General features: G+C 35.3%; 1 protein-coding gene across 7 annotated transcripts in view; it reads left to right on the top strand.

Moving 5' to 3' along the window:
* LOC129727146 (choline/ethanolamine kinase) overlaps window positions 1-18281 on the top strand; it is a 35060-nt gene that overhangs the window by 985 nt on the left and 15794 nt on the right. For 3 of the 7 annotated variants that reach the window (XR_008728484.1, XM_055684651.1, XM_055684657.1), the window contains exons 2-6: window positions 566-595; window positions 10553-10804; window positions 17191-17343; window positions 17425-17798; window positions 17888-18055. Coding sequence is in view for 6 of the 7 variants with exons in the window: in XM_055684651.1 (XP_055540626.1) it covers window positions 566-595; window positions 10553-10804; window positions 17191-17343; window positions 17425-17798; window positions 17888-18055 (977 nt within the window). In the remaining variant the exon portion in view is untranslated. Of the gene's footprint in view, window positions 1-565; window positions 596-10294; window positions 10481-10552; window positions 10805-17190; window positions 17344-17424; window positions 17799-17887; window positions 18056-18281 lie in introns of those variants that run through there. The other 4 variants (XM_055684656.1, XM_055684654.1, XM_055684653.1 and 1 more) reach the window with 4 other exon arrangements.

The raw sequence follows: 18281 nt of genomic DNA, 5'->3' as shown, positions 1-18281 counted from the left end.
TGGGTTTATTACTATTCGAAAAAATCACCAAAGCAAAACGTAAAAAATACAATCACAATTATTTGTCAATCATAGTTGATAACACATCGTAAATACCACTCAGAACTCGTGTCCACCAATAAAACTCGTGTCAAAGTAGATTTCAGATACAATATCATTTTTGACCATTTGTTGTTGTTGTTATTTAGCCTATACCCACTATCAGGGAGGCTATCGCACTTTACCAATGCTAACCGTCATTCTGCCATGGTAATCTAGTTTTAAAGCCGAGCTACGCGAATAAATTTTCCGCAAAACACGTGTTTGTTCGCATAATTGCTAAACCTGCCCAGTCCAGTTTTGACCGATAATCTCATTGACCTTCTATCACGAAAATGAGCATCGATGTTTTATTTTTACATAATGCATTGTGATTTATGTAAATTTGCTGCAAATTTTGTTATTACTTTTGGCATAGTGAAATTTTTATCTAATGGTAATCGTAAAACGAGAAAAGTAATGCATCATCAAAAAAATAAAAACGAGTTGTTGAAACAAATTCTAATAAAAATTTTCGTTTTGATAGCTAAATCTTCTAATGGAACGTATTGCCGAGGTAACTATTGATCCCCTTGTCCCTTATAGATTTATAAATTCTGCTGTTTATCCGCCGATTTCAACTATTGCATTCTTCACAACTGAATTCAACATTAACTCGAAAATCAACAACCATCAGGTCCTTACCCCATAAAAATGAAAGCAACAAATCTTTTCCTGATCACCAATAATTTCTAAACATCTGGTTCGAATGACAACGCATCTTTCAAACTTATCAGAGATTTATTCACCTATTTTATTATTCAAACAGAACAATCTAAGAGAATAAAAGGTTTTGTATGGTGCCCTGAAGTCGAATAATGCTCAAAAAGCTTCAAGTAGAAGCTGAAATGCGTATCTCAAGATTGATTATAAAATGATAGATTTTCTGTTAGCGCAGGTGTGTCTCAAGCTTCAATCTTGGGTCTAGTTTCCTACAATATTTTTACGTTAGATCTTCTCGATTTCCCTCCAGGATGCACAAATTAATTGTTCACGTCACATGCCATTGCAGTCGATTACAGAAAAGCTTAAGGGCCTTTCACATTCTACATGGAAAAAAAATCGTCATTTTGGAAAACCCTCCTTCGTCGTCCCCTTCGTGGACAACCCTGGAAATTGACAAAACCCCCTTCCCCCACCTCTTTGTCCACGTGGACATTTTTTTACAAAGAAAAAATTAAAAACGTCTGGTTCTGTGGTTTGATTAGTGATTATAAAAAAATGTTTCATAATAAAAAGTAATAAAAGTTCAGTCTAAAAAAGCTTAGAACGCACCAAAAGATTAAATAGGGAAAAGAAGGAATAGATTCTAAATTTTGCTATAAATGGTTTTGAAGTTGATAGAGACTAAAAACAAATATAATTCCCAATGCAATGTGGAAATTTTTGTTCAAAAAAGAGGCAAAGAAATTTAAATACCGTTAAACGGGGTATCATTGATCAGCGGGTAACATTGATCAGTTTTACCACAGACAGACGTCCAAGCAAGAACAAAGTTGATCGAAAATTCCGTGTAAATTTTCAAAGATAATTGCGTTATAAATCACTTGCATACTAGCGCCGCCTGGTGACCTTGTTGCTACGATACATTTTTTTCGCTGGTGTATGAGGCTGGCGTCACTGGTAGCGCTATCTGGTTACGGATTGCTACTACAACAATCTTTACACAAGTTTGGAACTCAGCTTGGACGTCTGTTTGCGGTTTTACCCTTCTCATGAGTAGTTGAAATTAAACTGCTCCGTGTTTACTTTTGTTAAATTTTAGTATGACATCCTAGTCTTGTGTCATTCGAGGTCTGAACAATATTGCATTGGTTGAAATTTTTATTGTTTTGATGACCGAATTTTAAAATAACTTGACCGTTACATTTATAAAAAATTTACAGTATTTACAGTTAATTAATTTATATTTGTTAAGAAAGTCTAGTTTTATGCTCAAGCCAAGACATCATCCTGCCCTACGCCAGGATGTTGTCTTGGCTAGAGCATAGAACGTAAGAGGCTAGAGCTGGCCTATTGATACTTCCGTTGTTGGAAAGGCCTTGCATATATGATCAACATACGTTTTCTGAACACAAACATTTTACAACGATTGCTGACTTACAAAATACTTCTGGCAATTTCGCGACCAACGTTTACGTTTTTCATCATCGAAAGGTAAAATTACATATGGCATAAAAATGACTCGCAGTACATACCGCGGCTAGGTGCAAGGACAGGATCATCCTCCGCAGTAAGAGCAGTCAAGGAGAACGGGAATCGTCTCTAAACAGGTTATCGAGGCATTATCTAACATTTTTAGTTAAAAAAGGTTTCAAAACTATTCAGAATTGAAACTGATCAAAGTTACCCCAAATAAGAAAAATTGAAACAACGACGAAAAAAAATGTTTTCAATGTTCAAGATTTTCGAAAGGCTTCTCACTAACTTCTCAAGTTCTAAGAATGCCAGTACTGGTTTTAAAAATATGAAACCTTTAATTTCAATTGTAAAATATATAAATACTCACGAAAAAGTGAAAAAAAGGTCAATTTTACGGTACTAAAAACGTCTTATAGTATATACGAAACCAAAAGAAACATAATCACAGGTTAGGTTTCGACAGATCACTTTTATACGCGGGAAAAACTACACAATAGAAACTAGACTTCTAATAAAACTAAATTAGAGACCAAACATAAAATAGTCAAAAATTAGCACAAAACTCATGAAACTATGAATTGGCAAAACTAAAATTAATTTCTAATAGAGTTGTATGCCATTCGAAGAATTTAAATAAATGATTGAAAACAAACAGGAACAGTTAGTTCAATATAACTGAAAGCTTGAGTTGTAAAAATAAAAAACTTGAGCTAAAAAAGCTTTAGAAAATAAAATATACACAAAATTTAACTCAAAATGCATGAAAATCCTCTGGAAAAAATATTACTCTAATTTTTGCAGTTTCAGTTCAACAAGTTCTCAGGAAAACAGAAAAATCCAAAAAATTGAACATCAAGAAAGAGCCAAAAGCTTCTATCAAAAAAACTATTCAAAATTAACCTAATATTTAAAAACGTCTCTAGAAGGTAGAAAGAGAGCATACAAAAGTTTATGCTGAAAAACTCCGCTTGAGTGACACTGTAGGAAAAAAAAACTAAAATTCTAAAAACGCATCAGGGTAAGAAAAATTGAAAATGAAAGGAATTATAAACGTTTTTCGAACCGGTTCAAACCTTTTCTAAACGATAAAGTTTTGAATTTAACACCCACTGTGTTATGCTTGTGGGCAATGTTTGTGCAGTAAAATCAGATCGAATCTTGAGCTGTTTGAAGGAACGCGATAGTAGCATAGGCGTGAAACTTTACGTGCTATAATTTTTTCACCTCAAACTTCTTCGTTTGAATGTCTAGTCTAGTTTGAAAACTCATTCGTTTGAATGTAAATTTTTACTTCAAATGAACGAGGAGCGAAGAGGGATAGTTTCTCTGGCGCATAAACGCTCTTAATTTGACAGAGCATAAGTCCTACAAACTTTTGTTATTAGCTCATCCGCACACGTAAGATAAGTGAATTGAATTTCTCAGTGAACATCTGAGAATTGCGTTACTGTTCTTATTGCCCTCGGGTGCGACAAAAACAGTAGGAAATCAAACGTTCTGCAAAATACGCACCCACGGTGAATTCCTCTTCCTATAATATAAAATTCAAAATATGTTATGATGTGGCTCCAACGCAATACACTCACGAGCTTTTTCTTTGGCCAAATTCTTACTTACACAGAAAACGAAAAGTATCCATTTTCATGTCGATTTCACTCAACGGCGTTGTTCCGTGCAGGAAGCCAATTTTGAGTAGTTGTAGATCAATTCAATAGAAGGTTTATAGTACTAAGAGTAATAATACGTCAAAAATACCCAACGTTTAGTTCAATCTTTTAAACTATGCCTTGGGTAGATTTCAGTTAATTCCATTCGATTGAATTAATATTTGTTGAAAAAAGCGGATTATTGAAAAAAATCTATAAAATCTATCTCAAAGCCTACTCACGTATCTTCTGATTTGGTGTAACTGGCTATATTAATTTCCCCTTTTAGTGCCTCCGTTCCTAGCCCCATTCTCACAATGCAATTTTTTTTCTTCTTCTTAGCACGTTCTTCACTTACCACCACCAATATCAAAGAAATCTCTGTCACTTTCGCGAAATCAATTTCATCACGCGGATTATGAATTTTCAACCAGTTTGATTTTTCATCCAATATTGGATTCAAACTACTCAATGTTGACTTATTGTCAAAACACCATCATTGAGTAAAAACATGGTTAAAATAAATCAAGTTGAAATGACTCAGCGATAGCATTGCAAAACTACCCAACACGTAAGTTGTATAAGGTTTACATCATTACAGGTAGTTTGTACCCTCCGGTTGGGTAGATTTTGTTTTCAGTGTAATTACCGAGAATCTGATAAAACTTCCTCCCTCTTAAACTGAGAGAGAAAAAATTGTTTATCTCTCGCACGCGCTGATTCGACTAAATGTGGCCAGTTACTCTCTCTCTCTCTGTGTGAGAGAAAGTTCTCCGAGGCATTTGAGAAATATTCAGCAAACATCCAAAGAATGGATGAAACCTGTTCATAATTCAGGATTTTTTGCTTTAAGCGTAACTCAATGATTTATTTAGCCTCAAGTGTATGTCAAAAGACCTTCGAGCTGGTCTCGAGTTAAGATGCTGATCTACCAAACCAGTCGTCGTATGTTCGAGTCCCAGCTCGGGAAAGACAGTTAGTGTCAGAAGGATCGTAGCGCTAGCCCCGCAATTGTTCTGTATACTTAACAGTTGGCTGCGAAGTCTGTGTATAATAAAACAGAAGTTCGAGTTCCGATACGGAATGTAGCACCAAAGCTTTGCTTTTTTTTGTATGTCAAAAGTATCGTTTTAAAACTTACTGCTCTGATACATCTGAATAGTCTTCTAGCAAAAAACACAAGCAACAAAAAACCCTAGCAAAATATTATTTTTTGACGTGGGACTACGTATTTGTTTTCTACACTGGTATGCTGTAAAATTGGAAATGAAACTGGCAAATGTTGCGTCAGATTTCAAACGGTAATAACAGCATAACCACATGATGGATAACAATAATCAATATGTTGTTAAATAGATGAAATGTTGAACAATTTTGTAATACGTTAGTTATCATTGCTTTTTCATTGGGAAGCGGTGAAAATCGATAAAAAGTGTCAAGGACAAACTTACGCGAACAATAAACCAATCACATGCGAGCATTTCTAGCACAGACGACATGAATAGGCAATATCGATTCCCTGATATTCTCTGCATCAATATCCAAAAATAAAATTGACAGAGTCCCCCGTCCCGATAGGTCAATTCATATTTGCTTCAACGAATTTAGACTGATTTTGATGTCTCGAAGGTAAAGGTTTTTCGAAAAGTTCGAAACAACCCCTTGTCTTGAACAATTTTTAAACCTGCTGTTAGAGCGTAATAGAAACTGATGCCTTGGAAGAAAAGATGCTGGTAAAAGCAACAGTACCGTACAGTATATGTGGAGCAGAGCGCCGATAGTTTCTCGTCGTCTATGATTGGAGCGGGTACGACTTCTATTCGCGTGCAATCAAAACTGCAGTGCTGCTACTGATGGTGATTTAAAGTTTATTTCATGAATATGATTACCATAACAACCATAAATTACTCAACAAGAATTGAAAATTTTTGCAACGGTTATAAGTCATTTTTATTATTTTTTTATCTTCGAAATTCACTAAATAATCGTGACCGACATAATATCGAACGAGTAAGTTCCTAAAAATATTAATTTATATAAGAGTAAGAGCCAACGAGTGCTTATGAATTCTTTGTCCATTTACTAAGATCTATTCAGAATCTTTTTTTACATTTCAACTTTGTTAGATTTTTTTTATTTTTAACTTTACAATTAAAATAATATACTTATATTAGCTGTCTTCGTAATACAGTGAATGTAACTGTTGGCAAATAAAATAAACTTGTGAAGCAAAAACCAAAAATGAATCTCTTTAAACTTTAGCTTCGTTGTAATTGTTAAATGTCTGTGTAATGTCCACGCTCCATACAAAATTTTTAGAATTTATATGGGCAGTTGTCCAAGTTGTCCACGGAGGGGAAGGGGAGGTCAAAATCGTTGAAAATCTATCCACGTGGAATGTGGATGGTCCATAAATATACGGATATTTTTTGTTAAATATTCAAATATTTTATTTTTTAGATTTAATTATTTCGTTGAGCATTAAAAATCAAAATTTGGGAGTCTGCTCATCAATCAAAGTAGCACCAAATTTCGATCTTTCATGCATTTCTAAGATATAAAAAAAACAATTTTGGAAATTTTATTAACTCACCATTTAGCATTTTTCCATATTTTTAAAGTGTTCGCCCTGAAGCAGACTCGAACAACATATTTGGTCGAAATACGATGACGTTAGTTTAGTCTGTATTTCAGCTTTTAACACCAAGATCAATAATACTAATATTAACTATTCCACTAAAATTGTGTACCGCAAGGCAGAAGCCTCGACTCGTTTCTGTTCTCGTTTTTTTTTTTTATAAAAAATTGCATGAGGAAGAATGCTGCTTCTTCAGAATGCTTTGGCTGACAAAATTGCCGGACTAGTGATTTTCAAACACTTTATGATGATTTACAGTCTAGTTTTTATTTAAGCATCCATTACAACAATTCAAGAGGATGTATGATATCATTATTGTACGTAATTCAAACTCAAATTCAAAAGCAAGTTGATTAATTATCATGTTTTCCTTTCCTGTTGGCAATAACGTATGTTTCACAATTCTATTATTGCTTATATTTTTGTGTATTTTTTGCAACTAAATAAGTTGACTGGTTGGGTTTTTTTTTTCAAAGTTCATGTTTTGATTCAAAACAACAAGACCGACAAAGCTCGTTGCTCAGAACCGGTTCCGATCCTCGAGCCTCGCAGCATTTAAAAAATGAATGTTTTCAATTTAATCTTTTACGATCTTGCTTTGCAAAATTTCTAACGAAATCTTCAACTTGACAAACTAATGGTTCACTAATTAGGAATTTAATTTAGCAGCGGCGGGTACATTCTAAACCATTTTTTTTTTGAGTGATATACCCACACAGATAAAAAAATAAGTATGTTCAAACAATCGATCATAATCAATCAGTAGATTCACCCTTTCGGAAAACAAAAGTTTATGCTGAAAAACTCCGCTTGAGTGACACTGTAGGAAAAAAAAACTAAAATTCTAAAAACGCATCAGGGTAAGAAAAATTGAAAATGAAAGGAATTATAAACGTTTTTCGAACCGGTTCAAACCTTTTCTAAACGATAAAGTTTTGAATTTAACACAAAAAAGGAATTAATTTAAAAAAGAAAAACCATTTAAAATTTGGTTCAAATTATTAAAAAGGGAATTTTAATGAGAGCAACAGGCCAAAAAGAACATGATTCAAATTCAGTCAAATGGTTGAGGATACTTCTGAATAAAAGAAAAGACCAAAGTCAGTAATTGATTTCAAAATAAGCTAAAAGTGGTTCCACAGATAAATGAGAGTAATGACAAATCTTAATCCAAATTCAGCTTACAGCTTAGTACTCTCTTATAATGTTGAGAAGTCACACAAAACAATTCATTGATAAATCATTATATGATACTTTAGTTACAAACAAGACACTCCTGAACAATTTATAATGTTTATAAATTTTGTCAACTATAAAGTCTATTCGATATAACAGAGCTTCGAGGGCCAAAACGACGACAAATTATTCGAAATATACTAAAGTCTTTTTTATGTGGGTGATACGTAAAAAAACGCGTAAATTCCAAAATCCGCGTAAGTTCCGAAATCCGCATGAAAAAACCGCGTAAGTTCTGAAATCTGCGTAAAAAAACTTCATATCACCGGTGTCAAATTCTTACGAAATAGAATCAATAGCAGTGTTTCCCGCATGCGAATTGTGCTGAAATTCGAGAAAAAATATGAAAAGGATAGTCCATATTAGTGAATACAGTAAAGTGTTTTTTACACGATGGATGCGTACCGTGCAAAAAAAAAACGTGCAAAAACCCGTGCAAAAATGTAGCTGTGTAAAAACACCTTCAGTAGGTCGGCTAAAAAAGCCATGGTTTACAACGGCACATTCCCTTCGTTCGTTCCACGTTCGAAAAAAAAATACTATATTGCGTAAAGTCGACGTTGAGATCTGAATTCCATGTGTTATAGATGAAATTTAGAGAAGATTTCGGCGGTATACATGTTCTACCAAAGTTAGTGGTCAAACCTTTGGCTATGGAATCAATGTGAAAGAGGCATTGCGCAGACATTCGCAAAAGTCAGAACTTTTCACGTGTCGCATCGCAAGTGTTATTTTTCGTGATTTCCCATCCACCAGACGAGTGTAATTTGAATATGCACGTTTTGCTCATTACAATCACACCATACCTAACCATTATAATACACGAGATAAGAACAATCGCAATCCGTAACGTACGTAAGTGTACTTTGCAATTTCATAATTGTAGTAATGACCTTCAGAGCCACAATTTAAAGGCTTATCTCTCTAACAAATACCATAAATCGTCACCAAGATGTAAGCATGCATTTTGTTACGTTAATGATTCACGCTAGATTGTGCACGCGATCCGCTGGGATGTCAGCTTTGCCACATCTGTAAAAGATCAACCGCAAATTGCCGTTTTTATTTTCAGAATGATGAAAAGTGGGTTGATTTCTATCAGAGAAAAGGTTGAAGTCAAGTTACCAACAAATTTAAAATTTTTATATATAAACCATTTTTTGGAATAATTTAAATCGTCAGAATTTGTCAACAGGTTCGCGTTTTTTGTGATTTTTTATATTGTTTTTTAAAATTTATAACAAGGTGTCAAAATAATTAAAATTAATAAATCAATAAATTCACTAATCTAAAATATTTCCATGGTGAACTTATTAGTTTTTCTGTAACTTTTATGAGGTAAAAAAAACATCACAAAAAATAGAATGCTACTTCTATTTCTATCTACGTGCTGCTCTATAGAGCAGCGCGTTACGTGTAAACAACCGAGTGGCCTTGGCATGAAGTATCCTCTATCAGCAAGATTCCCATAACGATTGCAACTATACAGATATGACTCAAGAACTGGTGGTACTGAAAGTCCCCGTTTCGTTAATTACACGTAGGATATCGTTAACAATGTTCGATCGTGATACGTTTCAAAGAATCTTTGCGGCAAATGTCGCCTCGTGGATATATATTTGTTTTGTATATGGAGCTATTATATTATTGGACACGATGTGTATTTAAGATTAGTCTCAAAACACACGTACCTTTTATTGAGTAAATGAGCGTAAGAGTTGCCAAGATTGTGTTTATTGAATTATTAGTTTATGGAATTTTATTAGCGTTTACTATATTTCGTTACCTTTTACTGCTTTTATGCAAACAGCAATTTTAAAGTTAATGTTTTAAAGGAGCACCAATCCTGTAGTCGACCGCGAAATCTAATTAGTATCTTGCATACTTTTCCTTTTTCACCTCTACCGTAGTTCATTCCACTTTGCATTGGAACCCCCAGAATATAAACGGTGGAAAATGATGTACGTCATAGAGCATATAAAATTTCAGTTTAACATTACATCGTGCAAGTATCGTCCCCCGGTGCATTTGCGCCAGAACAAGATATTTAAAAATATCTAATTTTTATGTCAAAATGTAACTGCACGAATGAACGACAACAAAAGAATGACCAAAACAAACCTGCTAGACGCATGCGTGTTTGTTTTGTCGATTGCCATCTCTACGGCAGACTGTAAACAACAGCACAGCACCTAAATGCTGCATATTTGGCCAAAGATTGAAGAAAGCTTTGAAATGTTTGTTTTCGGCCTCATTCACATAACAGGTGTATCTGTGAACTGTCAACAGATAATAAAAAGATTTGTTTTTCCAATTTGGCACAGTTATTCATTGAATGTGACATCGAATCACAGATTCAGTGTTAATGTCGAAAATTAAATTCGATAACTTCATTAGTTCCATACATGTATTTTTATATATTATCATTTTATTGTTCATAAAGAAATTATCCTCATTCGTTTGGCTATTATTTTTCATTATTAACATTAACACAATACTTTTCCTTGTACCGCCGACCCTATCATAAGAGAAACAACAGCTGCGTATTGATTTTTAGTCCTTGTGTATTCACATTACACGAAAACGTCGCACTGAATAGAGCAACTATCGTGTGCAAGCAGTATCTTTAACATATTCCTCAAGCAAAAGTGCGATTATTCAAGCGCAGAATAACTAATCCATACCAAAGGCTTGAAAACTCCAATCTAGTTGTATAAAATAGTTTATAAACGTAGTACGAGTGCGTTTTTCATGCAACCTTCACCAATTAATTACTAACTAATTTTATCTTTGTCCTAAATCTTTCCCAAAGGCGTCTAAATCGCCTACCGAAATGCGTGATATTGCAGCCCGGATTTGCCGAGACTATCTGACCGGTGCATGGAAAACCATTCCGGCAGAGGAACTACAGATGAAGCGAATCAGCGGCGGCCTTTCCAATTTTCTCTATTACGTCAGCCTTCCAGAACAACAGAAGGGTGGATCCACACGAGCGTCTTTCTCTGGTAGCAGCTGCAAACGCCCTAGAAAAAACAGCTATACGAACACGTTGGAACCAAAAGAGGTGAGTTTTATTTGTGAACTGGTTTTCAAAATTCAGAGCTAAATTTCTACCTGACGAAATGCGTCACTACAGTGACGTGGATGGCTAGACAGGGAAAATGTAATTATGAGTTACCATAAGTGTGGGAAATTCTAGCGTTAAATGTTGAACAGTTTATTGATTTAGAGTAAAAAATTTAGCTTGAAAAAGCATTCTTGGTAATTCTTGAATTTTTAAATTATTTTTTTTGGATGTTATAACCCTTAGTGACGAAGATATAAACGATGACAAAGTCGTCATCTCCACTATAAACTCCGTTCAGTGTTTAAATGCGAGCCAAAGCCATTATAGAAAGCATTATCTATGTCTGCCCTATTCATGTCATTTATGTACACAAACCTGGTATGGCTTCAAAAACATGAATTAATGAACCCACTTTTCGACTTCTATGCTTAGAAATGCCTTTACCTTTCCCACCGTCATTAATATCAGCTTTTACGACAGGTCGTACTTTATACACAGGTGCCGCCAAAGTGACATTTGTCATGAGCGATAAAGATTTGGAATAATTTAGAATAATCATTGAAACATTGACAATTGTTTTTGCAAACACTATTTGCCGACATTGAAATCTATTTTTATCGATTCATTCTACTTTATATTAAGTTTCTCTGTTTCTTTCAAACCTCTACAACTTGATCTTGTACTACCAAGAGATTCCAAATTACATTTTAATTGTGCGTGTTGGTAAAATACAGAATTTTTGACTTTCAAGCGGAAAACGAGTAGCATAGCATAGCATAAAAACCATATTGCACAATATCGTAGGTAGTCCTGACTCCGATCTTATGTTATGATGAAGGCCTCCCTCTACCCGTTGCTGACAGATAGTAAATTGTGTTTATCTATCTCTTAGGTCGTAGAACTACCAACCTCCATAAGACCTGAGCTGGCCTGGCCACGTTCTTGCAATTGGTGGGGATGGGAAAGGGTTGTTAATTCGACACCTACTTAAGAGTTATGTAGAGAACCCTGCTGGCGTTGTTAGCACTAATTAAAAAAGTTCATGTAGGAAAAAGTGAATATTTAGTGTTTGTTAGACCTTCAAGCGGAAATAAGTGCATCCAAATTGACAAAAGCTGAGTCTGATCAATCCATCATTCGGCGTGGTTCAAAATCAGTTTAAATAAAACGGGAAGTCGTATTACAATATAAATACAATAGATTATGGAAACAAATTTAAGAATCATCATTTATCTTATCGAAATCAAAAAACAACGATACATGTAAAAAAACTTGAGTTAGATAGTCTTTCCCGATAAAATCCAAGACAAACTCCTATATTTTTCAGCATTCAGCATTCCATTTTTTAAATGGAACATAGATGAACGTAACTCTGAAAACACAGTGAAAAAAAAAATCGAACGGATATGAAACCTTTCAAGTAGGAAAAATGAGTTGTGGCGCTAAAGAGACGTTAAAAAAAATTGTCTGAGGTAATATTTTTCTCCTAATGTTTTCCAGTTTTTCCTGATATTTCATGCTTTCCTTGTTGATAAAGGAATTCCCTTTCATATCCCGATTATCCAGGTTGTCGCTACCCTGTATGGTGATAGTTTTTTTTCTTTTACTAGCTGACCCGGCAGATTTTGTCCCACCTATTTTTTTAATTTAATTTTGAACATTCGCGGTTCCACATATTTTCATTTCAAATTTTCGAGGCTTCTAGGGTTTTATTAGTTACTGAAAATAGTTTTTTAAGTTCACACATAGAAGAAACAGTTTCAGAATTGTTCAGTTGAAAGACGACCTTTTTTGAAAAAAAAAATAAAATAAAATAAACAGAAGGACTTTTCAATATATTACAGGACATGTGAAAAGCTTGTGAATTCTAAATTGATTCCTAACACTTCTGATTGACTTTACGATTTTTTATAGTCATTTCAAATCCAAACATTACGTTCAAACTCAAAAGTCAAATGGCTTTCGGAATAAGAACATCCTCATCTTTGAATTTTCCTTCAAGTATCGTCGATTGTACTACATTGGTTTTAAGATGATTTACGACCAATCTTGTCCAATTACATGAGTTTGTTTGGTGCAGGTTTCTAGGCGTAAGTAAGACGTTTTCAACTTTTAACCATAAATTATGTGCACTGTTGTTAATAAAGGAATTGCTGGATGATCTAGAAGTGTTAGGAAACTCTTTTAGATATTTGATTATTTCTTCCTAATGATTTATACCATCCATTGACTTATTCATACAATCTACTGATTTATCAGGAATTTCTTTCGGAACTATGCAATTCAAATCGTCGCCATGTTTGTTTTTCGCTGCCAAAATTTCATATTCACGTGACCGTGGTATACATGTTTCTGAACGATATTCGGAAGTTTTGCGGGAAAAAAATAGATGAAAACAACATCTGGCATTTTTCCATCGAGTTGAATTGATTCCACCCACCTTGTCTTGCAACAAAAAAAAAAAACAAATTTTTTCAAGCGCGTATTCTACGGTTGTACGTGGAGAATTTTCAGTTTTCAGTAATGGCGGGCTAATTTTCTCGCAAATTGGAGAAGAGCAGACGCGAAAAAAAAGATCACGTGGTGCCATTCCTAGAACATTTGTAGAATTTGTTAGCTCCGGTGGATAACTGCTCACTTGTTCTTAATTATTCATCGAAATGAACTCCTATTTCGTCGAGCTTACACGGTACATTTTTTTTGAAACCGAAACCAGTCCTATGAAAACTTAACAGGTACTTCTCCATTGCCAATCGCTAACAATTGTTTCAAGAAAATCTCTGCAGTTGAATCGCGTTGCATTGTGGTGAGCCAACTTTGGGTTTTCTGACTGCCGGTATATTGTTATCCGAATGCTGGATCTGAGAGGTCTAAGAGTTCAAATATATTTTGGTTGATGAATATTTAAAAGGCACCATTGAATTTCATTCAACTTACCTGAGCCACTAAAAAAAATTGTTTTTTCATACACCGGATTGATCACATATCGTTGACAACTGAGTTATTTTCTTTCATTGTTGCTTCGTCAAAAAATAACCGATTAATCACGATTTAATGAAAAAAAAATCTAGCAGTAGTGAAGGTTGTCAATTGATAAACAAATTAACTCCGACTGCCAACGCCTTCTAGGTAAAGGTGTGCGAAATTTCGAGTTTCACGTAGGGTTTGCAATATTCCCGGGGAACGGGAATGAAAAATCGCATTTCCCGGGAACTGGGAACGGACAAATTTTTTAGCAAAATGTGATTTTAAATGAAGTTTATTAGTCAAAGATAAAAAACAATGTTTAAAATTTCATTCTCAATTCGCATGAAAAACAAAAAACAAATAAAATACAAAACCTATTCAAGTTAACATCAAAAATCCGTGATCGATCTTGTAGCATATATTTGCAGAAGAGGAGAATTAAGGGTCTTCATGTCGTCAAACAATCGCTTCAGATCCGCTGACAATTTTCCGTTAAACTCAAAAATGTTATTTCCTTCTGTTAAACTTTGCTCAAGTCTGCTGAATCACCGCTGAAGTTCGATTTCTAAAAAAAAAAATTTCTATGCCATTGTGATATTTTTAAATAAACTGCGTCGCAAACCTAGTTTTCTAGTTTTATTAAATTATTTATTGTAGGTCGCACTAGTTTGACGTATTTAATTTTATTGCAATATTGCATAAGAAACTATAGTGAATCTTACAAAATTTTTCACGGAACTCGGGAATCCCGGGATCCCGGGAATCAATATTTCTGTTCCCGGGATCCGGGAAAAGCTATTTCCCGGGAAATCGTTCCCGGGATTGCAAACCCTAGTTTCACGAAATTTAACGAAATTTATCGAAATTAATCGAAATTGAGAACCAATTTTTCAAATAAATAGATACAAATTATGATTTCTGAAACCATTTTTCTGCTGTTATAAGCTCTAATTAAGGTCCGGAGATGCTTCAAAGCTTTGACCGTATAAAGTTTAAAAAAATCTATAGTTTACTATAATTTTCCTAATTTCCGGGATTTTCTTGAAAATTTTCCACTCAAATAAACTCAAAATATCTCTAAGTCTTCTGTTGAAATATGAATCAAAAAAAGGTTTGCCTAAAATGTATGAATTCTAGTCATTTTTTGAAGAATTTCGAGAAAAATTTCGTTGAATTTCGGGAACCCCGAAATTTCGCACAGCCTTACTTCTAAGAACGCAATATGTCCTCTATCTCTAAAGGGTGTCCACGATGAAATTGCCACACACAAAATTGATTCGCAAAATTCGAGTTTTCATCCGATTGCCATCAAATTTTCAGGGATTGAAAAATAACTATTAAACTTCATTTTACCATTTTACTCGTATTTTATTTACAGTCCATACGCAAATGCCCGCACCTTGGCCTTAACCCCGACCATAAGATTGTGCACAACCTGTGAATCAACCGTTTTTTGCATGTAAACTTATACTTTCTTCAGTTCCTCGACTGTCTTCCCTACCTTAGGTTGTTTAAGAAGGTGTTGCTTCGTAATCGCCCAGTACTTTTCGATGGGGCGGAGCTCCGGAGTGTTGGGAGGGTTGAACATTTTCGGCACGAAATTGACCTTATTGTCCGCATACCACTTCAGCACGATTGTTGGGACGTTGTGGGCCTTCAGGAGAGGAAGGAGCCGCTTCTGGAGGCACTCTTTCATGTACACCTATCCGTTCATCGTGTCCTGGGTCACGAAAGGTGCATTCCGCTTCCCGCACGTGCAGATGGCTTGCCAAACCAGGAATTTCTTCGCAAATTTGGACATCTTCTGAGTGCGGACATGCTCCGGAACGCTGAACTTATCCTTGGCCGTGAAAAACAGGTTGCCGGGGATCTGTTTGGAGTCAGCCTTCACATATGTTTCATCGTCCATGATGCAGAATTCAACTTTCGTCAGCATGTTGAGGTACAACTTTCTGGCACGGGTTTTGGCGGACTTGTTCTGCTTCTCGTCGCGATTAGGGGCCTTTTGTACCTTGAACGTTCGAAGACCAGCCTTAGTTTTGGCCTTCTAAACAAAACTTCGGCTTAGGTGTAGCTTCTTAGCCACATCCCGAACGGAGGCGTTCGGGTTTCGGTTGAAGGCCTCAACTACGCGGTTGTGATTTTTGGTGTTGTACGGAATACTTTTTCCTTCACTTCTGGGCTTCCGATCGGTGGTCAATCGTTCCTCGAACCGCTTAATCACTCGCGACACCGTGGAATTCGCGTTTTTTAACGTTTTAGCGATGGAACGATGCGAGAGATCCTTGTTCTCGTGATGAATGCGCAAGATTTTATCACGCACGAGCTGTTCTTTCGACTCTATTTCCGCGAGTTTTGAGCACAGGACTTTAAATCTTTTAGGATGTAAATAATGCACTTTGAACTAAATCCACCCAAATTTTCATTAAATTCTACCCAACGGTTAAAAAGTTAGAGCAATTTCATGGTGTGGCAATTTCATCGTGGACACTCTTTACTGCTTCTGTTTGTAGTGGAAAATCGTTTTTTTTTTCTTTTGAAGTTTTGTTTTCAATATTTCACAATTTTTCTCGCCGTACAAATATGCTCAGTGCTAAGACGAACACAACAAACAAAATTGAGCATAAATCGGACGATCTATTCCCAAGTTATGGAGGTTCGCACATTTCTGTCTCTCTCCTTAATTTATATATTTAGAAGATGTACGTCTATAATAATTGTAGGTAAATCAAAATTGAAAATCAAGATTAAAAATACATGTTGCAAAATAGCGGTACATTTTCTGATGTCGAATTGAAACTAAAAACAGTTCCATATCAAATTTGAAGGCATGTGTTCCGCTTCCATTTTCTACAGAAAAATAAAAGTCATCAGCTAATGTCAAATTTTTTATCAGAATCAATTGCCGTTTTTTTTTTCTGAAAATAGATCAGTGTTTCCTGTGCAACGTATTTTGCCTTCACGAATTTATAGCTTGGATAGCTTAAAATACCATTTTTTTCGTATGTCATGAGGTGATTTTGTTCAACGCAGAAAATCTTTTCACATATTTTTAACATTTCGGCAAATATTTGGAAATGTTTTGCTCCTTTTAAAACAATTTAACCCTCTAGTGCCCAAATTAACTTTTAGACGGACTTCGAAAAAGTCACTATGAAGCTTTATAAACATTTTTTAAGTTCTTATTGAAGTTTTTTAGAGGTTCAACTAAAACCGTCTAAAGGCGGCACTGGGCACCAGAGGGTTAATGTTAGTGAAATTTCACAGCAAAAAAATGTGCTTGGAACCTAAAATGCATCAATCACTTAGCTTTGTAGATGACACACTTGAACGAATCACCGCTGATAAGAGTGATCTCCTAGCAACAGCGCCGATAATTGAGAAAAGTAGAGATAGTATAATGTTATTATTTTTAGGCTCTCTTACGCATTTACGGACAAACGCATGGTGAACACGCTCTTGAAACAATGCTCACAGAATCGGTTGTTTTCACGCTGCTGAGCGAACGTAAACTGGGTCCAAAGTTGCTTGGTATTTTTCCAGGTGGTAGAATAGAGCAGTACATACCGGTGAGTATCATTTATTTGTCTAAAGCTTAGACCGTCACTAGAACACCGAACTTAAACACAACATACTTTCCAATATTAAAGGCACGCGCGTTGCTGACCTCAGAGTTAAGTGACACGAAGATTTCACTCAAAATAGCCGAAAAGATGGCCGCTATTCACAATTTGGATATACCAGTTTCCAAAGAGCCAACCTGGTTGTGGAACACAATGGACCGATGGTTGAAGTCGGCCGAAAGTACGCTGAAAGATTTCAAAAAGGATCAAATGAACGGAAATAAACAGGTGCCGGGTGCTCAAATCGTTACCCAACTAGATCTGCGTGCCGAAGTCGAATGGCTAAAAGCACTAGTGGATGCCGGAGACTATCCGGTGGTATTTTCACACAACGACCTGCAGGAAGGTAACATCCTGTTCCGAGAGGGATATGCTCCTCCAACGCCGGTGGACAGTTTTTGGTAAGACCTTCAGTTGCTCCGGTAGAAACAGTAACGCTATGATTGCACCCGCTGTATATTAGATATAACAAGCTACTCAAAATTTTCAGCACCATGGATCAATTTGACGAATCCGCGCAGTTAGACTCGCATTTTAGCTCAATTCTAATTTCCAATTCCACTAACAGCAGCCAGACTGGTTCGAACGATACTATAAACGAGAATGGGTCTGCCATGACCACTGGAAATTCGGTGCATGTGTCCGAGCCAGGTTCCAGGTAAGTCTAGTACCTATGTGAAAATGTTTTTTGTTTAAAGATATGTGCAAATCTGATGAATTGATATATGACACGATCATACCTTAGATGTCTAAAAATTGTCATTTAGTATTTTTTAAAACGTATAAAAACTCAAAACTATTTTTGAAACTGATCAAAATTCAAAATGAAAATAATATTTATAATAGAACATTTCTTAAACCCATTTCTGCAACATAATTTACAT

The sequence above is a fragment of the Wyeomyia smithii genome, chromosome 3, assembly GCF_029784165.1.
Source record: "Wyeomyia smithii strain HCP4-BCI-WySm-NY-G18 chromosome 3, ASM2978416v1, whole genome shotgun sequence".
Taxonomy (NCBI): domain Eukaryota; kingdom Metazoa; phylum Arthropoda; class Insecta; order Diptera; family Culicidae; genus Wyeomyia; species Wyeomyia smithii.
The sequence above is the reverse complement of the archived record's forward strand: the minus strand, read 5'-3'. Positions and strand labels throughout refer to the sequence as shown.